The 25,792-nt window shown below is 44.8% G+C and overlaps 4 protein-coding genes across 8 annotated transcripts; 1 reads left to right on the top strand and 3 right to left on the bottom strand.

Moving 5' to 3' along the window:
* Positions 1-240: 240 nt before the first annotated feature.
* On the bottom strand, positions 241-5,903 carry stx5a (syntaxin 5A). Of its 2 annotated transcripts, XM_011610498.2 has the most exons (12): positions 5,774-5,903; positions 5,135-5,346; positions 4,617-4,690; positions 4,109-4,164; positions 3,958-4,028; positions 3,754-3,870; positions 3,574-3,630; positions 3,396-3,477; positions 2,520-2,606; positions 2,268-2,371; positions 1,965-2,086; positions 241-1,440 (listed from the first exon to the last, which is right to left on the bottom strand). In XM_011610498.2, the coding sequence occupies exons 2-12, from the start codon at positions 5,195-5,197 to the stop codon at positions 1,281-1,283; spliced, it is 993 nt and encodes a 330-aa protein (XP_011608800.1). In that variant the 5' UTR covers positions 5,198-5,346; positions 5,774-5,903; the 3' UTR covers positions 241-1,280. The 2 variants fall into 2 exon arrangements, with proteins under 2 accessions (XP_011608800.1, XP_003970270.1); XM_003970221.3 differs by lacking the exon at positions 2,520-2,606.
* A 2,576-nt stretch (positions 5,904-8,479) lies between these two features.
* vegfba (vascular endothelial growth factor Ba) lies at positions 8,480-19,427 on the bottom strand. 2 transcript variants are annotated; one of them, XM_003970220.3, is made up of 8 exons: positions 18,337-19,415; positions 15,228-15,279; positions 14,954-15,150; positions 14,792-14,865; positions 14,678-14,713; positions 13,468-13,551; positions 12,323-12,556; positions 8,480-12,031 (listed from the first exon to the last, which is right to left on the bottom strand). In XM_003970220.3, exons 1-8 carry the CDS (start codon positions 18,412-18,414, stop codon positions 12,010-12,012), a joined length of 777 nt encoding a protein of 258 aa, XP_003970269.3. In that variant the 5' UTR covers positions 18,415-19,415; the 3' UTR covers positions 8,480-12,009. The 2 variants fall into 2 exon arrangements, 1 of the variants encoding a protein (XP_003970269.3); XR_003890825.1 differs by lacking the exon at positions 8,480-12,031 and having other exon boundaries at positions 12,489-12,556; positions 14,802-14,865; positions 18,337-19,427.
* A 907-nt stretch (positions 19,428-20,334) lies between these two features.
* On the bottom strand, positions 20,335-22,776 carry dnajc4 (DnaJ (Hsp40) homolog, subfamily C, member 4). Of its 2 annotated transcripts, XM_011610497.2 has the most exons (7): positions 22,694-22,776; positions 22,040-22,164; positions 21,850-21,940; positions 21,362-21,543; positions 21,094-21,249; positions 20,921-21,007; positions 20,335-20,846 (listed from the first exon to the last, which is right to left on the bottom strand). In XM_011610497.2, the coding sequence occupies exons 2-7, from the start codon at positions 22,129-22,131 to the stop codon at positions 20,750-20,752; spliced, it is 705 nt and encodes a 234-aa protein (XP_011608799.2). In that variant the 5' UTR covers positions 22,132-22,164; positions 22,694-22,776; the 3' UTR covers positions 20,335-20,749. The 2 variants fall into 2 exon arrangements, with proteins under 2 accessions (XP_011608799.2, XP_029703538.1); XM_029847678.1 differs by lacking the exons at positions 21,850-21,940; positions 22,694-22,776 and having other exon boundaries at positions 22,040-22,161.
* Positions 22,777-23,058: 282 nt separating this feature from the next.
* On the top strand, positions 23,059-25,776 carry nudt22 (nudix (nucleoside diphosphate linked moiety X)-type motif 22). Of its 2 annotated transcripts, none has more exons than XM_003970218.3 (7): positions 23,059-23,184; positions 23,747-23,882; positions 24,000-24,606; positions 24,680-24,799; positions 24,894-24,991; positions 25,329-25,422; positions 25,534-25,776. In XM_003970218.3, exons 1-7 carry the CDS (start codon positions 23,121-23,123, stop codon positions 25,705-25,707), a joined length of 1,293 nt encoding a protein of 430 aa, XP_003970267.3. In that variant the 5' UTR covers positions 23,059-23,120; the 3' UTR covers positions 25,708-25,776. The 2 variants fall into 2 exon arrangements, with proteins under 2 accessions (XP_003970267.3, XP_029703397.1); XM_029847537.1 differs by lacking the exon at positions 23,059-23,184 and adding an exon at positions 23,240-23,436.
* The last annotated feature ends 16 nt before the right edge of the window (positions 25,777-25,792 follow it).

The following is a 25,792-nucleotide window of genomic DNA, read 5'->3' as shown; positions in this document are numbered from 1 at the left end:
AGATGATGGAGGCCACATGTGGAAGAAATACACTTCATCAAAATGTTTTTGATATATCTAATAGCCACACGTTTCTAACTAAACCTGTCTGTAGCATAAACAATAAATACATGTCACATCTTTGTGGTGTAAGTATCTGAGCACTGCACGCCATCCCCGAGGTTCTCTCACTACAGCCTCCCAGCCTAGCCCGGCTAATTATACCACAAATCCTCTTATCTCAAGAAAATCTCATCCACGTATGCCAGCACCCCATTATTTTATTAATATGAGCTTTCTCATCAATACATCTTTATCACTATTTGCACTTTATACACTGAAGTCCAGGCGTTTGGCTAAAAAGACAGATGGGGGAAAAAAAAGGAAGAATGTTTTTACTGTCCTTAAAAAGCCGTGGCTGCTTAAATAACCTGGGTTACATCAGAGATAAAGGAGAGGAGCGCAGCGACGTCCAGCCAGACGCTTCAGGGAATCTGGCTGAGTTCACAACCAGCCTCGGCCCTTCATCAGCGCCGGTGTTAAACCTGGATCCTGATCAGTCCTGGAGAATCTTTCAGTCCAGAAATCTTTGCTGGACTGAACATGCAGGAGAATCCATTTTAAATGCTCTGCTTGTCTCACAGCTGGCAGCCAAACACTTTTAAAACGGTCCTGAAAATTGACCTAGGCGTGAAGCTCGGGCCTGCGCGGCGCCGACGCCGGAGCCGCGGGCTGGACTCAGCATCTGCGTCGTGTCAGTCGTACGCGAGAACCGTTTTGGCAAATTAACTCTGAAGCTGGAGGGAAAGATCAGACAAACTAAACTGTGATGCGTGGGGCCGCAGCAGGGGAAGATGTGGTCTTCAATTAAAATAAAAAGAAAGGGGACAGGTGAGACTTCATTTTGAAATAATAGGTCACAGTAATCACAGCGGTGCTCCAGAAAAACCACTCAAATTTAAAAGAGTTTGCAGAACCAAACCAACAAATTATAGACATTTTGAATTAAATGGTTAATATTTGGTCAAAGTGCAGAGCCGTTCTCTGCTCTCTATACAGGAGGGGACCGTACATTTTTCCCCCCATTTGGATCCAGTTCAAAAAACTTCATTTCTTGTTGAAATGGGGAATTAAGAGTCTGAAGCTCGGGAACTCTGCATGAATCAAAGTCTCCGGGCGTCCGTCAAACTGATTTTGAGAGAAAACGCCGTCCTTCAAATGTGATTTCTGGACTCCCAGTCTCAGTCCTGCCTAATCTTTACTTCTCGGGCATTAACTCTTCACCCAGCTCCTCTTTTTCATCAAGCAAAGAAGACAACAAAGATGATGAAGAAGACGACGAGGACCAGAAAGATCTTGATCATCAGCCAGCGGTTGGAGGAGACGGACTGGAAGTATTTGAGGATCTCCATGTGTGCAGCGTCCACATTCAACTGGGTGTCCTCCACGTTAGCGTCGATCCTGGAACAGAGCGAGACAGCAAGGTCAATCCCTTCCGACTATTGTTGATAAATGTTTTGGGTTCGCAATGTTAGGTGAGAGCTTTGAACACTAAATTTCTTTCAGCTCTTTTCACATCTGTGCTGGATGGAGTTGATTTACACCTCTAATTAGCTTAGCTTGAGTAGAAAAAGGTTGGTTTCGTTGGTTCAGTCCAAATGGAACAAAATCCACCCTTTAAGTCTTTGTTAAATCTTGTTGAATCCTCTTAAAATCCTCTTTAAAGAAAATGAGCAAGTTTCTTTAAAATGTATCAGTAATTATTCAATCTTGCTGCAGGATGAAACTTCAGCGACTTTGCTCAAGGCTAGTAGGTTATTGGACCGTGAAGAGCCAATGTGCGTGCCACCCTTTCACATAGCCATAAAAGCATTTCTATCAAATTCAATGTGCATATCATTTATATTGTAGATTTGTGTATTTACAGTTTTCCGCGCGCCCGTACACATGCGTACCGCTCGTCTCCATTTCCAGCACTGCCTTACCTCTGGATGGTCTCCTCCTGCTCCTTGACCATGTGTGCCAGCTGCTGGAATATAGAGCCCAGCTCCACGATGGTGCTCTCAATGTTCTGCATTGTGTCTGCACGGTCCTGGATGTACGTGGCCTGTAAGACCGTGACAAAAATGGGTTTAAAAAAAATCAAATACTGCAAATACTGGCACGGTAACACAGCTTAGCTCCGTTTCTTATTCAATCATGTGACACAAAAAACCTGCTACTAAGCAACAGCAAAAACTGACTTTTAAACGCAATTTCCCAACTTCCAATGTTCCCCGTTAACCTGCCTGCTCATCGATGATCTGCAGCTGCATGGAGTTGCCTTGTGAGTCCATATCGATGGCGACGTCTCCCAAACTCCGGGACTCATCCTGAGCAAGGAGTGAACTCTCTGCAGGGAGACAGGAACAGAAACAGAGCGCAGACGCACATGTTCAACACCGTCAGACAGAAATCCGCAATAGAAGAGGGGTTAAACAGCAGGCAGAGAGAGTAGCTAGTTATACCCACTGGGAGAGTCAAACGTTCCAGGGAAATACCTTTTAAATTTGTGGTTGTATTGCCCTGGTAGTCATAGCGCGGCTCGCGAGCTGCATGCGGCTCCTGGGCCCCTTTTTTGCGGCTCCCTAAAATATTTTTTCATTTTTGCATTACAGATAACCAAATACAGAGACAATCATCCACCCTAGTAAAAAAGCTGCTTGGAAAGTACACTGCCAGTCCAAATATTTCTGTATTCCTTATCTGACATTAACTGTTCCCACCAGAGCAGCGAGTTCCTCTGAACATTGCTGTTAAATTACTACTCTGACCCCACTCCAACACTACAGCGCGTCTATTCTAATTACTCTATTCAGTCAAAATCAAAACCACTTGCATCTCCAAAAGAGATCGCCATTAAATCTAGTATGTAAATTGATGAAAAGGGTAAATTCAGAAGCATCGGACTGGCAGCGTAAATGACGCTTCAGTAGATGAAAGAGGGTCTCTGGTTTCGCCATTTGATTAGCAAAACTGAGCAGGAGCCAGACGTGTCGAATACTGCCTCAAAGCCAAAACAAACCAAAGGTGTGTTCACCCCATTGTGCTCTCTACAGCCACGTGCAAGTTTTACATCTGTGCACGGAGTTGACCAGCAGTAAAGCAAGTGAAGTGATGAGGAAGCGTTTGGGCCAGAGTTCGGAGACAGAACTGGAGCTTCCTTCTTGATTTGGGCTGCGATGTGAACAATATGCGGCCTCCTGCCAGAGGAGCTTAAGCACAGCAGTTTAGCTAACGGTTATTTAGCCTGAAAAACAGAGTGAACACACCCTCTTAAGCAGCATGCGGCGTTTACCCTCTGGTCCCAATGCTTCACGCCCTTGTGAAAATTACTGTTTGTAATATGCCTGAAGCCGAGGTGCCGACAAACTTACTGAAGTTGTTGGCCATCAGGGGGGAAGATGAGGCGGGAGGCTGGGAGAACTGTTCTCTCCTGCTGCGTTGCTGCTTCAGGTTCTGCAGAACGTGGACGAATGATCCGAGACTCAGCTCACGCTTCAAACATTTACCGTGTTTTAGGTTGAACAGCAAAAAGCCACCAAAGTTTCTCACCTCCGTTCTTACTTCTAGGACAGATTTAAAGTCATTGGACATCGAGGCCAACTTGGACTGTGTAAAAGAAGAAAAAAAATAAACAGCTGTTGAATTAAATATATAGATAATGTTGTCCACTGAACCTCCATTAAAGAATACGTCAAATAACCAGCAGCAGATACTGGATTTGTTAAGTACCTGGAGTGACACCACTATGGTGTTAGAGTGTGTTTGAATATGTCGACCGCTCGGAGTCCCACGAGACCTCACCAGATTCTGCAGCTGCGCTATCTGTTTGTTTAGACTGTTGATGTCCTGCAACAGGAACACGGGTGTGAAAGTCGGCCGGTTCATTTCACAGATTACCTGCAAATATCCCGCAATGTCAGCAACTTCACTCACCTGTTTAATAATATACGTCAGCTCCTCGATCTCCACGGCCTTGTCGTCAAAGAGAGATTTCCTTTTTGCCACTAAAAACAAAAAACATTTTGTTATATTGTCTAACTTGGAATCAAGGAATGGTGTCAAATCTAAATGATCCAACACTTACAAATAGTGAGCTTTTCCAGTTTGGCAAATGTGTTGCTCAAGTCCTTTCCAATTCTCCTACAAAGATTCAAAAACATAACTTACTTTCTCCCGGGACCTTAAACACATTTGTTTACATTCCTATATAGATCAACTGGATCTTTATGATCTTCTCATTATGATTTTTGCACCGTGCTATGACAAATATGCCCCAGATCGATATCTCCACGGCGACTTGATATGCATCCCTTTATAGCAGCATTTACATAACAAAATATTTTAACAACACAATAGCAAAGCAACACAATTTGCATACACACATGAATTCTAAGCTTTAATATTATTCAACCACATTCAAATTGCCTTTAAATGCATGTACCGGTAGTCTGTATATTTTAGTATTGCAATGAGTCACAAGGAACATATGGGTACTAGAAAAGTAGCTGGTAACGGGTTTGTGTGCCGTAGATTCACTCCATGTTCAGTAAATCTGCACGAGCATTAAAGAATACAGGAAATGAGGAACTTACTTGGCCATAATTGTAAAGTCGCTGCGCTGTTTGAGGGCACTGACTGTTGGTTTCGCAGGCTGGACTCCATTTTGCTAAAAGTGAAAGCAAAATTAAGAAATAAAAATAGCACAACTGCAAAAATCAGCGACAGCTGTGAGAATCTGGCAGTGATTTTGAATCAATCAAATCATCCAGTCAGAAATAAACCATTTACACTAATGGAGTAAATCTCAATACCTGATGTATTCAGTGAGATAGTTTAGATGCACCCTGGGCTATCTATCAACCCATTTATCAGAGATCATACTGTCTTGGATGAAAATTATACAGAGGAACAATAAAGTGTTTAAAAAACAATGTTCTTCCGATAGTTTGAGTCATAAATTCCCGTTTTCAGCATCAGAACTCTCAGCAGAGCAGAAAGTCCAAGTCAAAAGTGCTCGTCTTGCTTCAATTTATGCCCATCTCTGCTGAGGAAATATTTGCTTTATGGACATGGAAAGTAAGATGGGATCATTAGACTGATGCTAACATACCGGTCTGCCTTGGAGAGACTTGCAGGCTGACTGGAACTCAAGTGTACGGTCACGGCACGTCATCCTGCCCAAGGATGGGGATCACAAGCCCGCTAAAGACCAGAAACCTCCGGGAAGAGTGGTTGGATTCCTCTGTGGTGTGGTTAGAAAGAAGGAGCTCTCGACGTGGCTGAACTCACGTATCCCTTAAGGTGTCGTGTGTACAGGCATGTCTGCGGCAAAATCAATAGAAATATGAATGGATAGACGGCATGAGAGGCAAGACCACCGACTGTCTGTGACACTGACATTAGCAAACAAATGCTGACTACACGGACCTGGCGAGCGAAGTGCAGAGATCAAAGGACATCAACGACACATACCACTTTAATCTCGTAACAAATCGTAAAGGTATCGGGAATAGGTAAACGTAAAACAGTCAAGATTATATAGTTTTGCGGGAGATTTGCTTGTACATGCCGTCCATCACGACACAGCTGATCGCGGCCTCGCCGGCTAACTCGATGCTAACGCTAGCAACAGAAAGCTAACCGGGGATTTCAGTGCGATGTATGGCGTTATCTTTGGAAAATTCGACCTAAATTAATCTTTCTAAATCGAGTCGCAATCAAGCCACAAGAGCGGACTAGTTTAACTTACTTGAATCCAAATTACGTCATGCTTCGGGAGCCTTCGATGTTTCTGTGATAAAACTAACCAACCCTGAGTTAAAGTTCCGATCTGGGGCATTTCCGGCAGTGACGTCACTGCCACGTCTACTTCACCGTCGCAGAAAACTGTTGCAGTGAGAGAACACGGCCGCCAGAGGGCGCAATGGCTTCTTCTCACATTGTTGTACTGGAACCCTGGTCAAATAAGAACTATGTTTTAAAATATCAAATACATAACTAACACTATGAAGGTATCGAATAAGAATTTGTATTACTCTTACTAATTTAATATGACTGATCTACTGCTTTGAGCCAGTTGCAACTGGCCTCTGGTTCATAATACACATTAAAATTTATAACCAGTTCCTATCCTCCTTTCCACTTGCATCTATTCTCTCATCAGTGTTAAATGACAATAATGTACATCTACATTAACTATATATTTTTTTTTAAATGATTTGCAATGTTGGTGAAGTGAATGGACCTGTAAGTTGGGGGAGAAAAGAAGGGAGGTGCAGGCAGAATGAGAATGTGATTGGCTGCAGCATCAGGTGAGTCCACCAGCAGGTATGGTATAGACACATAGAGATAACATCCAGCAGGCCTTCTGATCTCTTCTCACTTCTACTGGTACCCGCATCCTTTGTTGGACACGACGGAGCATGCCCAGACCACAACTATGCCTGCAGCTCCTTACCCGATAGACCCTCACCACAAACACCTCAGCCCTTTATCCACGGCTACGCTTCTCTTCATCCCCCATCAAATCCACCAGACTTTGTGATGCGGATTGTCTATCAATCATTGAAAATTCTGTCAATATTGTAGACATGTGGCTCCAAGTAACACAACAATATGTGACTTTACAGGTCCATCGCTTTAACCTGATGTGATTTCGCCCGATGTGACATCAAACAGAGCAGCAGAGCACAAATAGCATCAGCATCCACATTAGCATTTAGCTCAGAGCTAAATCTCCTTGTTCTGGACTTCTTTGGGCTTTGATCGGCACCGTGCACCAGCCCACAGTGCATCTTATTTTTGAAACTTTTGGTTTGAAAGAGTGAAACATTTGGATTCGGATCAACCTTTTGACCAGTTCTGTTGCAGCTTGTGTTTCCTATGCAGTAACCAGAACTGTAAATCTTTTATCAAGGTTGATGCCCTTCAGTGGACTGAGACAGATGCGGCCTCTGGATCCATGTTTCTGTTGGAGATAACACTGTTTGTTTGTTCTGTACAACTGAGAATATAAAAAAAAACTATTCACATGAGCAATTCAAACACTCGCTTTCCTGCCAGTTTAACAGAAACCGGCCAACGGACACGACTCGTGTCTGCTGCACATAATGAAGTCGGTCTCTCTCTCTTTTCAGCATTTTATCTCTTTCTCTCTTTCCCTCTCACACAGGAGCGCTGATACCATCTAACAAAACACTCTTGCCTGCCGGCCAGATAGCGTCCAGTACCTGCTCCAACACAGCTGCTGCCACAAAAAGCGGGGAGGAAACATGGCTGGACGTACTAGAAAAACACAACTTTAAATGCACAGAAAGCAAGGTGGAAAAATACAGGAAGTCCTGTTGCAAGTGTGAAGACAGAGGGAGGGAGGCAGATCCAGTCAGGGAGGGATGACAACTCACACAGAAAGTCAGATTCACAGAGAATGTACACCAGCTGTGTTAGAATACATCTAGTTTCTCTGCCTCTTCACCGCATGTTGACACACGGTTGGCCTACTTTTATATTGCGTTTTAAAAATCCATTCTTGGAATCATCATCTTTGCGTCGAGAAACATAAATCACTTTCATCTCTGCGTGTCTCCCTAATCTGGCAGCTATATTTAGTGCTGGCATAATGCCTCCCCAGACAGATAAATTGGCAGCAACATTTAGCTCCTCTCCCTCTCCTGCGGTCTCTGTGGAGACGGACCACGAGCAAATGAAACCGTCCTCCATACGATGCTCGTGCGAGATGATCAGGTTACAGCCGACGCAAATGGGACGAGATCAACTTATTCTGAGATCTGCTCAGCAGGTTGTAATGAGAGGATAAATGAGGATGCAATAGCTGGGACATCATCCCTCTCATCATCATCATCATCATCATCATCATCATTAATGCCACATCACCAGTGTAGGTAGGGACTGTATGTGCAAACACTAGTTTGACAATATGTATTTTTAGCACTAACAAAAAGCAGTAAAATAGGTTGTTATGTACATTATTTTGTATCTGGAATGACTCTTTTGTCAATTTATCAGCCGCTCAGCAAATTCACACTGCAAATTAAATTGGCTGTAAGAAATGAGCAATTACGGCTTTGATTAAACATCTGCCACCAAAATGTAACAGTTTAGTCAAATTTAGCATTATAACAATAAAAAAGATGCACTGGTAGAACACAAATCCCTCTGTACTTTTCCATTACGCAGCGTGGAGCTGCACACCTCTGTACTTGACCAGCTTCTGACTCAGCAGTAAATACCAGAGGGAGAGGGAACAATATTATGTCTCATAACAGCGCTTCACATCACACACACGCACTTTCTCTGTACCCAACTCCCAGGGTGCCCTGGTAATCAAACGGGCCTGTTTTCCTTTCATTACTGTCAAATGAGAGATTACGATAGAGACGCGAGGACATTAGACGCAGGGTCGCCGTGCAGGTAAACAGGAAACCAGAGACTGGCATAAAAAATAACACATATCCTTTAATATCATCTGTAACATCATGGTTGTATCCTAGAGTCAGTATATTTGACAATGCAGTACATGTTTTTATTTAAGGACATTGAATAGACTAATTTGCTGTTAATGTTTTAATACAACATAAAATTGCTTTGAATTCTACAAAGACACCTTAAAGGGCACAAATGGTGTAGCAGCAAAAAAAAGAGTGGAGGTTTTTCTATAAACAGGCTACTGGAGTACGTTATATTTGCAGAAAAGAGATCGACTGTAGGTACAGCTATTACAAATACACCTCTAAAGTACACTCTATATTATACACAAAAGACAACTGGATATTCAGTTTGATAAAATATCATATACTGTGTTACTTTAGTAAGGGGTCTCGATGGTCTAAGACACTGAAGGCTAGAAGAGGGCTACCTTACGGTACGATAAAGACTGTGCAGACACAAAGCACACTGCATGGTTGAATAGTCCACAAACTGTTGATATTTGTTGGGTCTCCTCAAGAGCTGTGGTGTGAAAAGGGTGTTTATTTTATGGTTTTATATGCTTAGACAGTCAGAAATGGAGTGAATTGAAGCTGGAAACTAGACCAAGATTACTACACATGACCCTGACAATACAAACCTGTAATTTCATGTCAGGGTTTTTTAAATTACCTTTGACATGCTGCACTAAACTGGAGCCTGTAGGAACACCACAACTCTACCAGGAGGTATTTCATAGCACTACTGTCCACAGATGTTATTATTTATCTATCAGGAAGCATGCTAGTGTGGAGTATGTGCTTTGCAATGTCAACCACAAGTGCAATCTGTACTGAGGTTTAAGTTCAAAAATCATCTGATTTCAAAGCAAAAATAAACCCAAATCCAAAACAGGAATAGCTGCAATACTGGAAATAGAAACAGTAAAGAATGATTTAAATATTATTTGCTCATTGCTCAGTGGATGATCCTGTAACTCCCCAGTATAAAGTCAGCAGCCCGTTAGTCAAGCATAAACGCTGTTTTGATCCGTCTTAATTATAAAATAATAATCACTATAAGCTTTCAGCACCAGATCCTGCTTATTGGACAGATATAAACTCCTGGAATGAAATTCCTCTCTGATCATCTCATCACTGTGCTAATGGAGGAAGTTTGTGATGTGTCTGAGTTAATAAAACTCTCCAAAATGATTGGAGGCTATTTAAATGATCTTGAATAAGCTGCTGCCTTTCGCAGCAGAAGTACCTTCAGAGTGCCGTTGGAAATGTTCCAATGGCACTCTGAAGTTAATTCTATGTTCTATCCATCCACTGCAAGTTTTGAATGCATGGTCATGAGGTACCGCTTAGTATTAAAATGCTACCTCAACCTATTTGGCTAATTTTGTTGGAGGACTCTCTTAGATTTGGCTTTGACTCCGTTGACCTCATCAGAGGATTACTAGAAAGTCTGTTGGTTGCAAATGCTCAGAACTAAAAAACAGATTGACAAAAAATAGATAATTATCTCCAGAAGCCTTGTTGTGATGAAGGAATATTCTGCAGGGCCTGTCTGACTGACCATCATTTGGTGTTGTTATGCTAAGCTAATTCAGGTTTTATCCTGCTCAAATGTGACAGTTTAACCTAAACCTCAATAAGCAGTGCATTCCCCAGAGGGAAAAAAAATTGATGCTACAGACACTTTAATAACCCATCCCCTGTTCCACATGATCACACAGTGGCTAGGTCTGCACTCAGAGGAACCGTCCAGCTCTCCTCATATGTAAAATGCTCCCATTCAGATGACCCAAACGCACACGAGGACTCCTAAACAATTATAAACTCATCCAGCTTCACGTTACTACTCTGGATTATTACGCTTATTGCTAAAGGTAAATACAAAATAAAATCTAATTAAAAAAACATTACTATAAAGGAGATCTGAAATATAAAGAAACAACAATGCTGTAATACTTTAATATGTTTAGATATAGAGGTAGTGATTGAAGCATTGATTGAGAGTTATAATCAACACTGGACGACCGACAAAGAAATAAAAGCAGCTACTGACATGGCTGATGTAGATTACTCAGAATATATATAGACTGCAGGCTGAGTATGAATATGTCTAAACTTACAGACCACAGATGAGCCCATGCCCCACCAATGTGGGCCCGCTCAGCTTTACGCCATCTGCCCGAGACCCCCCGTCCAACTCTGGTACAAATCCCTCTTCCCACCCAGGAGCCAATCAGCCGTGAACTAACACGGAGATAAACCGTGAGGTTCGGCCAGTAAATAAAATCTCCCGCGCGGCAGAAGCAGCCGTGATTCCCGGGAAGCATCGTTTCCTGCGACGCTGCCCGGGCTGAGCGTTTGTAATCACACCCTCCCATTCAAATACGCCCGGCTATCGCTGTAGACGGGGAGCGTCTGCACGCCCGGCCACCCAGCGTGACTCTTTATGCAGGCGGATTAAAGTTTAATAGAAAAACGAAAACACCTTCTACAATATAGGATCTCTTCTCAATCAAACCAGACAGAATCATAATGAAATATAAAGCAGCCCTGGAAGCGATCTTAAATGAGGACTTTGCATGAAATTACAATTATAATCAAGTGGCATATATTTCCACACTTGGTGTGGCAGGGGGAAAAAAAAAAAACAAGCTTATGACCACCTGCATTCATGTCACACAGCACGAGTGTGTAAATAAGCATGCGTGTGTGTGTGAGTGAGACTGTGTGTGTCTGCACTCGCAGCGCCGTCTGTGTTCCCGGTATTATAAGTGTGAATGTTTGTGTGTGAAGCAGTGGACGGCCGCCAGGCCTCATTATTGTCATTCTCCTCACTGCCTAAAAGAGAGGCGAAGAGAAGCAAAGCGAGCGCTTTCAGTGGCAGAACTGAAGGAAGATGGAGACAAAAGCCCCAAATTATACAAACGCTGGAAAGCGGCTCGGCGAGCCAGCCCGCGACCATGTGCTTTGAATGAGAGAGAGCGGCTGCAGGGATAACCCCCGTGGGTCTTTCAGCGAGGGGACCACACAGATACACTCCGTCCCAACGTTCAGCCGGACTACTGGTCCACACACACCAGGGGTGCCGGTTCATGTGCCGATCCTGAAAGTCCGTGTCGGCCTGTAATCTGCCGGGGTGGGTTTTCACATCCAGGCCACGTTATGGCCATTGTTCAGGACGATCACTGGTGCCTCCGCTGGTCTCGTGCGTCTGTCAGTTCAGAGGAGCTGAAGAGCCAAATGCGTCCCATTGTCTCTCGTCCAAGCCGTGTGAAAGCACGTCTGTCAAGTCCCTCCGCTCAAGGATGCGGTGTGTATTATGTGACATGTACATGTGGGCTGCCAGAAGCTTTGCTGCAGGGGAGGTCATGGCTCTACACACACACACACACACACACAGATGAATCCATATGCAATATAAGGGAGCTTCTACAATTTCGGCTCCTTCAGTTTGAGGTAATGGACATTAAAGTATATAATCCAAGCATTGAGACTGAGAGTGGAGGAGGTGTCGGCGGATGCAGGATAGATGGACACATCAAGTCCTCTTGGCTTCACACCTGGAGCAACAAACAATACAGGTGACACTTAAGTCAAATGTACAGAACTTATTTCCAACTAAAATAATAGATATGGGAGGTCTGCAGCTGAAACAGAGGAACGGCGAGGAATCCCTTACGGACATGGGTTGCCACGGGGACCACAGAGGAAGACAGTAACTAGCAGATCACCTGAGCCTCATTTTAACCTTCCCGAACCGATCGTGTGCTATATTGTTGTGGCTATATAGTTTTTGTAGCTGATTGTGTACAAATAAAGTTGAAGTGACTTGAGCGCAGGTGTGTGCTGACCTGCAGCGCTGAGGGTTGAGCCTCCGCTCCTTCCGCCCACAGCGCTCCGCCTTGATGGTGCAGTGACACTGGCAAGACGTCACATCCAGCGCCCACTTCCTCCCTCTGCAGGGGCGGCAACTCGGTCTCGGTGATGGGGATGGAGGGGGAGAGGGAGAGGGAGCGAAAGTGCTGGGAGGAAGTGATGGGAGAGGAGGCGACGGTGTGGGAGGAAGTGTTGGGGGGGCCTGCGTCCTGGACAGAGGAAGAGTGGACGAACATTGTGATCAGCTGCACACTTTATTAATTAAGGCTGATGCAGATAGAACTTAAGTGAATTAATCCCACTTCCTGCAACAAAGTTGAATGAGGTTATTTTTCCACTAGCCTAAATTAGAATGTTACTCGGTTATACTCATAAACTCGCTGGTGTTCAGGTAAAGTACACAGGCAACCTTAAATCCTTAACGGATAACTCCACACGTGTGGGAGAATCTGTGAATTATACGTGATTTTTTTTTTGCCGCTAACAAACTTTCAACCATTTCTCGGTTACCATGGTCACCCGTTGCTAGCGAGGCCCTCCATTTTACCTCCAGATTCTGCACTACCTTATTGGACGTCCGTGTCAGTCGGCCCATTAACGTGAGCTGGTTCTGTTAATGAACCTACTTAATGAGGCAGACAGGAGCCATCTTTGTTCAGGTCTGGGCGGCCACGCCTGCCACTGACATGGACAGATGGGGGTGGGGGGGCTCAAACGACACTGATTTCACCCCTGTCAGGGTCTGAATAAAGCCGGCTCTGAGTGATGGATGGGGAGTGAGGAACAGCACACCCTCGCCGCGACACCTCTGACCTCCAGAGGCCGGACATGACTGACAGCAAAGTGAAGCGGAAGCAGATGAGAAAAGGGCGGTCGGGAAAACACACCAACGCTGTTATTCTTTAGCGTCCGTCGAACGCTTCAAAATATTGCGTCTAACGCGGAGCCCGATGGTTGTGGAGAGACTTTGACTGCCGTGGCTGTAAAACAAAGCGGCCTCCAGCAATAATGCAGATAATCCGGGCCAGATAACCCAGTTCCTTCTATAGTCCAACCAGAACAGCGACACCTCCTTCACTCCTGACTGAGTCCACTTTAGATGCATTCACATTAAACATACGCAGCTCTGGTGTCTCCCTTCGTCTTCTGCCGGGACTTCCTCCTCCCTTTTTTCTTGTCTTTTCTTATGAGCTTCAGGTTGGACCTGTGAATATGACACGCACACTTTGTTATTGAAATATATGCATTTCATGCTGTTTTCTGTTCATGAGTGTATCTAAAACAACGATTTTAGAGACGTTTGGAAGAATCTTTTTCTATGTGCTTCTGTGATGACACCTGTCTGCTAAAACCCAGGAAATTGCATAATTCACACACATTAAAATGTGACGTTTGGTGTGTGCTGGAACTCTGATATCAGTCATGAACACAGAGGCAACCAGCAAAATCAGGCCAAAACCTTAAACTTTCCATCACTTTCTTGTTAAAAATTGGCAACACGATGAAAAAACGTCATTTGTTCGTGGTAGCTCGTTCACCTGACAACGCTACTTTTAGACAAGTTCAACAGTCTTATGTAAGAGATCAGCAGGCGGATCCAGAGTTTCTGTTTCTTGCCTCCCTTGTTTACCGTCCCGTCCCTCTGCTCTAATTCCTGTCCTGTTATGGCGACAGTGTTTAACCGAGCTGAGCTCTGATTACATTCAATATCCCGTCAATATCAAGCGCCTCCCTTTTGGTCTTTGCCATCGGTGAGGTGCTGTGGGAGTTTTTGCGAGGCAAAATACACATTAGCGCACATGGCAGCGCAGATAAAATCATCACTATGGTGACAACAGGATGTGGGTCGTCTCATGGGACCCTGGGGGAGAGTCGCACAGATACTAACGGGCTGAAGGTTCACACACATAAACACAGAAAAAGCAAATATTCACACACAAACTTTCACACACAGGTTATGGGGGGGTCCTTGAACGTCACACGGGTACCGGGTACATGATGGGATTCAGCAAAACCAAACGGACACACGAGATTCCGAGAGCAGGAGGGAATATATCATCCACATATATCGGAATCTGTTATTTATGTCCACATCCTAACAGGAAGCAGGAGGACATAAACATTTAAAGATGCAATCACATGACTGTCTGGATGGACGTTCCATCAGGAATCCAGCAGAAATTCCTGCTAGTCTCAGCGAATCCTGATCAAAGCTGATCTTTACTCTTAGTCTTTGAACGGATTTCCATGGGAACACACTTTGCATCAATGTTTTGCCGAGTCGTGTCTGCTTTGAAAGCCCCCCAAAAAAGAGTCAGAAATAGCGTTACCTCGTTGTCGGTGTGGGCTGAAATAGCTCTTTTGGTCTGCAGAGAGATGAAACATGATTTCAGCGGCAGGAACAAAAGCTGTGGCGTCCATACGTCCACGCAAAGCTGATTTACCTGCACTCACACTGGCCGTGCTCCACGAACGACAGCTCCACCAGCTCGTGCTTCATGAAGGAGGTCCTCATCAGCTGCACACACACCCAAACCACCAAGTTAGCATCACCCACACATCTGACCCGGCACCGGCTGGGCTTGAGCGCGCCTGTGAGCGGGTACCTCCATGGTGAGCGTGTGCGTGAGCGAGGGAACACACTCCAGGGCTTCATCGGCGCAGCAGCCTCCGCATCGCCTCAGCGAAACGCAGGACGGCACGAAGAGATGGTGCGTCTGCCCCGGCAGCTCCTGCCAGACCTCCACCAGCGTGTCCCGGGGCTCGCAGCCGCTCCTGGAATAAACCTCCAACCAGCGACGCACTGGCAAAGGGACCGAGACGGATCAGTACCGCGGACGCTTCAGGGGAGAGAGCGGGACTATTTTAGGGTGGACATACCTTCGCGACCTTCCCTGAACTTCGGGGAGTCTGCAGGCCGCCAGTGAGCCAGCTGGAAGGAGGGGAGACACAGATGGAGCGAAAACACCTTTAGGGTTTTGGTCTGTTTCACAGATTTCTTCACTCGTGTTCAACGTCTGCACTTGAACACATCAAAGGGCTTTGGGCTGTTAATGAATACCGCACGTCTCACCTGACAGGTGAGCGTGAAAAGCTCGGCCGTGCATGAGGTTAATGGCAGGACGGCTGTGAACTTTGATACACAGATACCAGAGAAGGAGAGGGCAGTGGAGCGGGCCTGGAGTTAGCCTCCACGCTGGTGGCTCTGCTGCTAACAGGCAGGTCACCAGCTATGTGTTCTGGGGGGGGGGGGTCCTGAACTGGTTCTTGTGTTTGGGGGGGAGTCCTGAACTGTTCCTTTACTCACGTGAAAATAATAAATAATCCTTTATCACAAATATTCAGTTTCTGAAAGATAATGAAAACGTTTTACTAGACTGGATAGCAAACACAGAGAAAATATATGATGGCCAGAAAAAAACAGGCCTCTAGATGGAGCCTGAGCAGTGGTGGTTATACTGGGATGGATCCTCTTAATGGACTGGTTATACTGGGATAGACCAGCCTAATGGGATGGTTGTACTGGGATGGAACAGCTTAATGGAGTGGTTATACTGGGATAGACCAGCTTAATGAGATGGTGGTACTGGGATGGGTCATCTTAATGGAGTGGTTATACTGGGATAGGTTAGCTTGATGGACTGGTCATAGGCACCGCCACCTCGACCATCCCAGATTATAATGTGATCATTCTCACTCATTAGAGGCACATATTAACGTTTGTGTTTTATCTGTATAAAAGTACATTCATGAATCATTTCTTCAGTATCAAAGCACTTTTAGATAAGTAAAATAATGTGGTAAATTAACATATTTATAATTTAATGACTATGACAGATGAGTGAAATATAATATTTGGGTTTTTTAGATGCAGACTGTCTGTGATGTGATGAAACATTATATCAAATGTACAGAGTCAGCAGGACCCATATTTCACCCATAATAGCAAAATATTTATTTCACACCAAAAGCAGGCATTAATATTAGGGTATGTATTTGTTTATACCTTATCGGTTAATACCAGATAGATCCAGTGAGATTTCAGGACCAGATTCACCTCTGAGTACTCGAGTTTAAGGCGTTGACAGAATATTAGTGAATCATCTATAGAGACCTGCTGTGATTTCTTTGAATGAAAGAGAAATTCCATTTCAGCTCGACTACACTCACACCGCAGTTAATGTGTGTGTTTGCAACCCAAGGCCACATGTAAGGGAATGCAGACTTTGTTCAGTTGCCCCCCCCCCCCCCCCCCCCCTCACACACACACACACACACACACACACATATACATGCATGTAGAGGGAGCCATCTGCTCTGGTAATGACGTCTGTCTACTGTCATAAATGTTCGACTCCCAACCATTCCCAGAGCACACTGTACAGCTAGGTTGAGGGTGTGTGTGTGTGTGTGTGTGAGAGTGAGTGAGTGAGTGAGTGAGTGAGTGAGTGAGTGAGTGAGTGAGTGAGTGAGTGAGTGTCCTTCACACCATCCCTTCCTCAGAAAGTAAAGGATGACCTCTTTTCATCACATAAGCTGTCAGAGGAGAGGTCTCAGGTGAAAGATGGTGTCTGTGGGCAGGTGCGGAGGCCTTTAAGTGCACGTTGCTGTGTGTCATGTGGTGTCTGGGATGATGCATCAATAAAACACACAGTCACAGCTGGATCCCACAGCACTGCAGGGCACTGCCTGTACCTGATAAAAGTCTCCAGACATAAATTAAAAAAACCAGCACATGGAGGTAGCTATATGCATGTGTTTTTGCCCCCCCCCCCTATGTCACATTGAAGCTCAGCATATTTAACTTTATTTTAGTTCAAAATAACACTGCATTTTAGTTTCCACAATAAAACTTCAAACTCACACCTCTCTAAAGATGCAGCACACTATAGTACCAAATGTTAAAGGACTGTTTAATGTATATCACTGAACTATTAGAGTGTTTAGGCTGCACTCAAGAGGCTTTAACATTTTAGGAAACCCACTGGTGTGTCTCCCTGTGGGAGGATGCTAAATGGCATGCTAACATTCTCAAAACAGCAAGCACGAACATGTAGCACAGCCAGCTAGCCTAGCGTATGTGATATAAACAAGGGTGAACTGATGAGAACTGAAGCATCACTATTGCACCCCAGTGACAAGCTTTGCTCAAGAACCGAGCGCCGCCTCCTCGTGCAACTAGAATCAAACTGCACAACAAAAGATTCTTGAGATCCTGATGAGATGAGAGCATCACACAGCATTTGCAGCTTATTATTGCTGACTTTCTTAAGTTAAAAAAAACCATTTTACAGATCAGGTGTTAGTTATTAGCCACGAAAACAACTTCCTGGTTGCTAGGGTGCACTAACTCCCTGACGTCACGCCAACAAAACGCCACAGCATTTGCTCTAAAAGCTACGGGTACTGTATAGAGAACAGTTTACTGCTTTCCCTGACATATCAAGCATTAAAAACAGGCTAAATCAGCAACATTTGTAGATTTTGCAACTTTATTGATCATTCTGTTCTGCAAACTTCTGCTGTGCCCCGACAATCAACTCAGCAATGGGCTTCTGTCACCCCCCTGCAGCCCAGAGAGGGTCCATTAACAGAGAACCCTTTCCAAAAACTAACAAAGTGAACAAATAATGTTTTCACACTCCATTCCAGATGCCTCCTACAAAGTTAAACCCGAATATCAATGCATAGGATGTGCCTGATAGTATTGATCAAGCCATAAATACCACATTGTGGCTATAAAAAGAATTACAGGCAGCGGAGTGAAACCATAAAATGCTACGGGGCTTTTATTGTAAATTTTCCAGCCTGACATGACAGGTGTCAGTGACCTAGCGGATAACTCCTCCAGCGCCACATGTTCTCCACCAGAAAAGTCATACAAAAGGGAGACAAGTACATGACTATCACTATAATCTGCAAAGAAGCCGCCGACATGTGGCGGGCTGACCTCTGCAGACATGCCGGCCGGGGTCAGACGCGTACATACCTTGGCGTGAGACGTCGGTATTCTTGTGAGCAGCAGGAATTGTAACATTCCTAGAATAACTTGCAGCATAATCCCCATTGCGAAGGAGTCCAAGGGGCACGCAAAAATATTTTTGGGCCAATCCAGAAGAGAAAAAAAGGGTGGCCTCTCCGGAGGCGACTTCCTTCAGCGATCAGTCGTCCGATTAAAGAAGCACAAACGCCGTTTTCACTCACCAGTCTCCCTTCCTTGAAAGGACACCCGGGGTGCCATCCTCAGGATTGACATAACTTTATTCTGCATTCAGGACTTAATGGTCTCCTGCACTACACCAAGCGAGCCTAAAAACTGAGATTTCTTTTTCAAATTTGAGTATAAAATAGTGCGCTCCCGGAGCGGACTGCAGCCTAAAACCACGCTCCCTCCACCGGACGCAGCAGGACATGAATGCACATCTCTCAAATGTTATATCTTACCAGCTTCAGATCCTGATTTAATAGACTTGTTCAAACTTTGACTGATGCCTCTTTACATGAAATTCATTATTTGTTGTGATGTATCCGGTGTGCGTGTGTGGTGGTGGTGGTGGGGGGGAGTCCGGGTGGCGTGACAGAGGGGGGGGGGGGGGTCGTCCAGACTCCTGCTGAAACGTGGTGCGATCATGAAATCCTTCAAGAAATCACGTCACCCCGCTGTAGGAGGTTTGATCTGCTGAGGATCCGACGCCTTTGTCCGCCCCGCAGAGGAACGGTGGCGCATATTCCGGCTCCAGACTCGGTCACGGTCCGTCCACGCTGTCGCGCTCCCGGAAAATGTGACGTTTCCCCTCCAGGCGCATCATCCTCCTCTAAAAACGGCTAGAATGACATCCTCCCGACATGGCAGCACAAGTGCGGGGAGAGCCGGCGGAGCAGCGGTCGACAGACACATCCGGAGAGGTGGCAGTCTTCATTTGTTGTGGGCTTTTTTTTTTTCTCCCACCGCTTTGCTCATTCCCTTTGCCCTTGAGACGCACGCAGCGTAAACACCGCGCAACCAACTTTTCCCAAACAGGACAGGCGCAGTAGACACAGGTGCAGCACATCCATTGGTGGTCAGGTGCCCCCCCCCCCCACGGATAACAGGGCTTACTGAGGACACAGAGGTCATGACCTCGCTGTTCAGATCATTCCGCCAAGAACTTAGTTCTGATTCCTGATACCGTTAATATCTATCAAATAAAAGATTCATTTCTTTTTTCCCGCCTCAGACCTCATGGTTGTGTTTTATGGGCTCCTGTTTTTGTTTTAAAACATTTATGACACATTATTTTACGGGGTAGATCAGAGTGTAAAGACAATTAAGCTGGTGAATTATTGGCAAACTCAGAAGCTGTGTGTATTGTCCCCACCCCATTTTATTGTTTGTTTACATAATCAGAGGACATGCTTGCCAGACATATTTAGTGCGTAATTGATTGCATTTTCCTCCTTCAATCAAACATAAAAGTCAATTTCAATGAGCTCTGGCTTTGTTTCCCCCATCATCCCTGTGTGTGTGTGAGCGTATACTGATGTGTGTCCTGGTTTTTAATACACGTTGAGTACCAACACACTCATTCTACCGGCAAAGTGGGGCCATTTTGGCTGCTCCCTAGTTTAAAGCACTGTTTGAGAGGTTAGCTGGGATGTTTAGGGTTAGTGTAGGGAGCGGGATGATGTATTATGCTCACAATGATATAAATACGAGTGTGTTTGTGTGTGTATGTTAGGGCATGCAGACACCAGTATCTTCATCACTCAGTCACCGATGGTGTGTTTGGGTTATGACAGGACACTCACACACCACATGAGGGTGAGGATGTCTGAAAGGTCTCAGTCATGCGTTGGCTCCTGCACAGGTCTGCAGCTAAGAGCAAGGCTCAGCTAAGGCTCAGCTCCCTGCAGCGCAGCTCACACACAAATCTGTCCCCAGTCTTTACCAAGAGCCGCCGCCGACATTCCGGAATAATAAATATGGAAATAAACAGCGACTCCCTTCATCCGAATTCCAGAGTCTTTAATACTTTCAGGGTTTGAAAAGCAAAGAGTTGGACAAAAACTGGTTGGGAAGGCAGCTGTTGTGTTTTTACAGTGGCACAAGGGATCGACGGAGGATCGGTGAGCTACGAACCACAGACACCAGCATGGTGAGATTATTCCGCTCACCTTCCATAATCCCACACCGAGGCTTGTGTACAGTACATACTGTAGCTGTTTTTAATGACATCACTTTAAAACATTCTGTTGACACAAAAACCACTTCAACCCATCAGTCCAGGCTTAGAGAGGAGGGCAGTTCTTTCACGTCTCCAAATGAGGACGATCTTTAAATGCTCGTTGAGCACAGTCTCCCTCTGGCCTCCTGATGGCAGTTCCGGCTCCGTCCTCGTGGGGCCGCGCACACGGAGATCCTCCTACTTCTCTTCCCCATCGCTGCATCTTTTGTACTTGTCCAGAAACTCCTGATGTTTCTGCCGGAGGATTTCCGTCTGCTTCTTAAACCCGTTGGCCCTGGGTGACAGCAGAGAGGACACGTTCGGATGCGTTTCACAGCATGGGGAAAGTGAGCGTGCGGCAGGTCTCACCTAGCCCTCTGCTTGGATTCGTTGTACATTTCTGTGATGACTCGATCTTTCTCGTCCATGAAGTTGTTATGGACTTCTTCCAACTTCCTGACGCGCCAAAAAAACATTTCCCATTGAATCATTTTACACAAACCTGGTTTCTCTGCATGGTAAAAAAACCCCGAAAGAGTCACCTGAAGAAGATGAAGTGGGCTCCGATGCTGAGCAGCATGGTGATGACGCAGTAACCGACCAGATGCAAGTTCCTTCTCCGCCGCTTTTGTCGCTGCTCTGCTGACATGTCCTGTGCGTCAGCCTGACGGAACTGCGCCCAGTAACGCAAGTTTTCCCTACCGTAGGTGAAGCGATGGGAGAGGAGTTGTTAAACGTTGGTGTTTGGAGATAAATGAGTGTAACAGGACTAAATAGGCATACTAAGCAAAAATATAGCTGTGTGTTTACCTGGCATTGTAGGAGGTGTGAGTGGAGGAAGATGTGAAGGTCTGACCTTGAGCGTACGGCTGTGTGATTCTGAGGTCATACTCCTTCCTGCTGGGGTCTTTACTCAGGACTCTGTAGGCCTCGTTCAGCTCAACAAACTGGCTGTGCAGTGCTGGGTTGTCTGGGTCTCTGTCTGGGTGCAGCTGCAGAGAGATGCATTCCAATAAAACAAACAGATATTCTGATGTGGACATTAGCCTAGAAAAAACCCTCACACTTTTCCTGTAAAACAAATTAGTGCATACCATTCGCCAACCCCAATTATGGCAGAACCATAAGGTAAATACACACACACATCCCTGTTTACACTAGAAGCCACGGCATGAAAACACACACAAATCCAGGAGCCAACTGTGGGAACAGATAGAGAGTTAAAAACTAAAAACCTATGCTGCCCTCCTCTGGCGACACATTTTCTTAGGATGATTGTTTGGAAATAAAGAGCCTACCTTCTTGGATTTCTCAAAAAACGCATTTTTTATTTCATTGGAGCTGGCATTAGATTTGACTCCCAGGAGATCATAGTAGTTCACAGCTTTGCTGCAGGTAAAAACAACAAACAATCAAAAAGCCTAAAGTGCCTCCTGAGTTCAGAATACAGAAGACCAAATGCCTTTGATTGTAAGCTTCGTGACACACCTGTGTGGGTAACTTTGGGACAGCCATCGCAGCCCACTTTTCCAGCAACAAAAGCAGGTCTGACAAAGACGCAGCTGAGCCTCCAACAGCATGATGGGAAATTCCTGCAGATCCACACAAAGGACCTGTGCCAAACATGTCAGAATATGCAACAGCAATTATACAAAAGGAAGACCACGACAGAAAATACAGATGCCTTCCATAAACGTATAATGCACAAATAAAAGGTGTCCATCTGTGCGTGAAATGTCATAGTCAAAGTGGTCCTATAAATGTTTTTAGCTGACCTTTCAGTGTGTTTCTACTAATGCTGCTCCTGCTTCCTTTAATGTGCAATCAAAACTACTGTTTTGAAACGTAGACACAAACCTGCTTTACTTTCAGTTAAACGTAAAGTGGTTTTAGTGAGGACATAAATTAGACAAACTACCCGTGGATTAATATATTGATCCTCATTTGAAATGAATGACATCAACTGTCAGTTTCCAAAGAGGAACACATTGTTCTGTTGACCGGGTAAAACAAAGATGACACCTGTTTTACATTTACAAGGCCGATTCATAGCTAGCGTCTGTTCACAACGAACCAATTACAATGACAATGTTATGCTTAATGACAAGGAAAACATATAAAACTAAAGGAAGATCACCATACCTGCTAAAGTCTTGTTTCATAACATTCTTCTTCTTCTTCTGCTGCTGCCTCATTGGCTGCAGCTATACTAGCGCCACAGCTTTAACCCGCCTTAGTAAAGTTAACGCCCAAACGTAGCATCTTGGATTTCAGAATAAAGTGCCACTTATAAACAATGACACAACGTTTGAGGTTTAGGGTCCTCTGACAGATATAGACGAACGATTCTATATAATAATTGTGTCTAAAGTGCAGCTACATGTAATCTATTTTTTTTTTTTTAAAATCACAAGTCTGGATATAATCACTTTTTTATTGGGCAGTTGAGGCGGAAATGAGCCGGAAATGAGCCGTTTCTTCCGGTATTTTCTTGGCTGACCAACAGCCAATGCCGCTCATTTTCATGTTGCCTCGTTTGTAATTCGGGCTTGTGTCCACGTTGGTGATAATGAGTAATTACTCCTCAACCTTCTGTCAAGAGGAAGAAACTCCGTGTGTACCACAAACTACAGGTACGAAAAACTACGCATTTGTTATCTGTTTTGTCCTCAAATAGTGTTATATTACATTTTATACAGACCTGTTGGCGTTACAGATTGCTGAAGTAAGTTTGAATAACCGATAGTTGTCAGTTGCTGTTGTCTTTAAAGATTTCTAAATCAACTAATGAATCTGATTTGATACTTTATTGTCTGAGGTGATAACTGACGCCTGCAAAATGGAACGAAATAAGAGATGTCATGGAAGGAGACAGCTATAAAAAGGTCAAAACGAAATGAAAAAGCTGTATTAAAAACATTAAAAAACAATTTGTGTAGTAAACGAAGTAACGTCGGCTGAGAAAGGACTATTTTAATGCAGGAGAATTTAGTGTATTTTAAACCCAATGAGCGGTCTTAGACAAAACACGTGCAGCTATTTACTTGTGTATCTTGGTGTGTCTGTGTTTGAACATTGGAGGGAGAGGTTTCACCGTGAACTTCACACCTGCTCTCCAGGATCAGCCTCTTTACACACTTTCAAAGTTCATATTTTATACCAGGAATTCATCTATTTTCTGTGTGATGTTTACAGACCCACAGCTGTGGGACCACAGACAGGGACCACCTGATGGTCCACTGATGATGGACCCCGACGTGTCTGTGCTGCTGCACTGTGCAGTCTGGAGGGGGCTGCTGGAGTCCCAAGTACAAGTAGAACTCTCTGAAAGGTTTGAAACTGTATATATTATTTACTGTGCGTCGTCCACGATGTGATAGTATATTAGTCAATAAATACAATATAAAATCCAGTGAAAGAAGCGCCGTATTCTTTTGTCTTTTCCCAGATTTAACAGGCAGACTGACACACTTTTAGAAAGTGAAATCTTGGCGATGTGGACAGAACGGGTGTCTAAAGAACCGTGGCTATTCAATGGGTCCAAGTTCAGACTGCACTCTTTCTGCTTGGTGTCTCCTCCTAGTGCTTCACTGTCATCTTGCTGTAACCAGTTGCCCCATGTCCCTATTTTAGAGGCGCAGGATGAGCAGAACAGTGAACCTGACAGTTGGACAAAGGGGGAGGAGAATTTCTCTGCTGGGGATTCTTTGCACAACTCTCCTTTGTGGAGTTTGAATGAAACCAACAAATGTCAGAACCAGAGGAAAAGATCCGAGAAGCCAGTAGATGAAGAGTCCGAGCCCCTCCTCACCCTGAGACTTGGTCTCACCTGCTACAAGGACTATCTGGGGACCAACTGGTCCAACAGAGTGTCAGAGCTGTGTCAGATGGGAGAGACCGAGTTTGGAGACCCTTGGACTTTTTTGGCTCAGCCTCTTGGCGTGGGCGCCATCCTGTGTACACGGGACCAGCAGGTGGTGTTGATCAGGAGGAGCCACAAGGTGGCAGAGGCAGGTGGGCTCCTGGACATACCGGGAGGTCACCCAGAGCCAAAGGTGAAGGAACGTGAAAGTGAATTGAAGGTCACTGACATGATTGATGGGCTTTACTCCACTGCCCGCTCCCCAGGTGGTGTGTAAGCAGCTCGGCCGTGCGGTGTGTGAGGAGCAGATCATGGTGGACATGATGGAGCAGAAAGCAGTCGTCTCTGAGCTGTTCTCATCAGTGTGTGTAGAGATCAGGGACGAGGTGGGCTCCGCTCATTATAAATCAAAGGGAAAAACAAACATTTTCTATGTTGTTGTTGAACCAACTCAAAAAGGTGTCTCTCACTCCACTACAGGTGAACATTCCACTCGGGTGCCTCAGACAGCCGGTCCTAATGGGCGTCGCCTTGAATCACACGAGTGCCGGAAGGCCCAGTGCTGAGTTCTATGTCAGGTACTCCCTCGGTTATACAATACATTTGTTTTGTGCCACAAGTCATCAGCACGTTTTTATTCACAAAGATTAGATTAAATTAATCACCCACATTTATATTAATATCAATACAATTTTAATTGGCTACATCATTTTTCATTAAATAGTTCATGTCTTCACTAAGAGCTCCAGAGAGCACTGCAGACATTAATACTGGAGCAAAGGAGCTTAAACTTGAGATTCTCTACCAGGGAATCTTCATGTTTCGATCCTGTTAAAATAGTCCCAATGCAGACACTTGAGCGCACGTTTGCTGTGAGGGGAGGCCACATTGTGACGGTCGTTTCCGTCTCCTCAGCTGCTCGCTAACGTCTGAGGAAGTCAGAAAGTTGTACTGGAAAGGAGGAGCTGAAGCCAGCGAGTCCACCGACATCATCTTCCTGAGCCAACAGGTCAGCTGTTTGGTTATACATTTGATCCTCATGCTTCCTTCTTTTAAAAAAAAGTGTAAAATAGCAAAATTGTTATGTGAAAAAAGCTGCATTTCATCTTGAATTTTACAGGAGGTGTTGGAGCTGGACAGACACAGCCCTCTGTGGACAGAGCTCTGTCCTTCAGCTAAAGGAGCCATGTTGCTTTATCAGACAGTGAAGCCTGATGGGGAAACAGTCATCAAACCACAGCGGAGGACAGATAAACAGCATCAGCAAGTGCATGAGGGAGTCCAAATACCATAAAAGCACAGTATTTTTTCCATTTTACAGCAATAATCTGTATCATTTTCAATAAAAGACTTGTAGAAATGACAGGTTTCAGTGTTAA

This window comes from Takifugu rubripes, chromosome 14 (assembly GCF_901000725.2).
Source record: "Takifugu rubripes chromosome 14, fTakRub1.2, whole genome shotgun sequence".
Classification (NCBI taxonomy): Eukaryota; Metazoa; Chordata; class Actinopteri; order Tetraodontiformes; family Tetraodontidae; genus Takifugu; species Takifugu rubripes.
The sequence above is the reverse complement of the archived record's forward strand: the minus strand, read 5'-3'. Positions and strand labels throughout refer to the sequence as shown.

Bases quoted from the DNA above. Each gene is read 5' to 3' on its own strand.
- stx5a (XM_011610498.2), bottom strand. From the start codon at position 5,197: ATGACGTGCCGTGACCGTACACTTGAGTTCCAGTCAGCCTGCAAGTCT. The intron at 4,691-5,134 runs GTATGTTAGCAT...TTTCACTTTTAG, and splicing joins AGTCTCTCCAAGGCAGACCG to CAAAATGGAGTCCAGCCTGC. The intron at 1,441-1,964 runs GTAAGGCAGTGC...GCTCTGTTCCAG, and splicing joins CAGGAGGAGACCATCCAGAG to GATCGACGCTAACGTGGAGG.
- vegfba (XM_003970220.3), bottom strand. From the start codon at position 18,414: ATGGGGATTATGCTGCAAGTTATTCTAGGAATGTTACAATTCCTGCTG. The intron at 14,866-14,953 runs GTACCCGCTCAC...GTGTGTGTGCAG, and splicing joins CGCACACGCTCACCATGGAG to CTGATGAGGACCTCCTTCAT. The intron at 14,714-14,791 runs GTAAATCAGCTT...ATCTCTCTGCAG, and splicing joins CACGGCCAGTGTGAGTGCAG to ACCAAAAGAGCTATTTCAGC.
- dnajc4 (XM_011610497.2), bottom strand. From the start codon at position 22,131: ATGCTGTTGGAGGCTCAGCTGCGTCTTTGTCAGACCTGCTTTTGTTGC. The intron at 21,941-22,039 runs GTGTGTCACGAA...TTTTACCTGCAG, and splicing joins TCCCAAAGTTACCCACACAG to CAAAGCTGTGAACTACTATG. The intron at 20,847-20,920 runs GTGAGACCTGCC...GCTGTCACCCAG, and splicing joins GAATCCAAGCAGAGGGCTAG to GGCCAACGGGTTTAAGAAGC.
- nudt22 (XM_003970218.3), top strand. From the start codon at position 23,121: ATGAGTAATTACTCCTCAACCTTCTGTCAAGAGGAAGAAACTCCGTGT. The intron at 23,883-23,999 runs GTTTGAAACTGT...GTCTTTTCCCAG, and splicing joins CAAGTAGAACTCTCTGAAAG to ATTTAACAGGCAGACTGACA. The intron at 24,800-24,893 runs GTGGGCTCCGCT...ACTCCACTACAG, and splicing joins GTGTAGAGATCAGGGACGAG to GTGAACATTCCACTCGGGTG.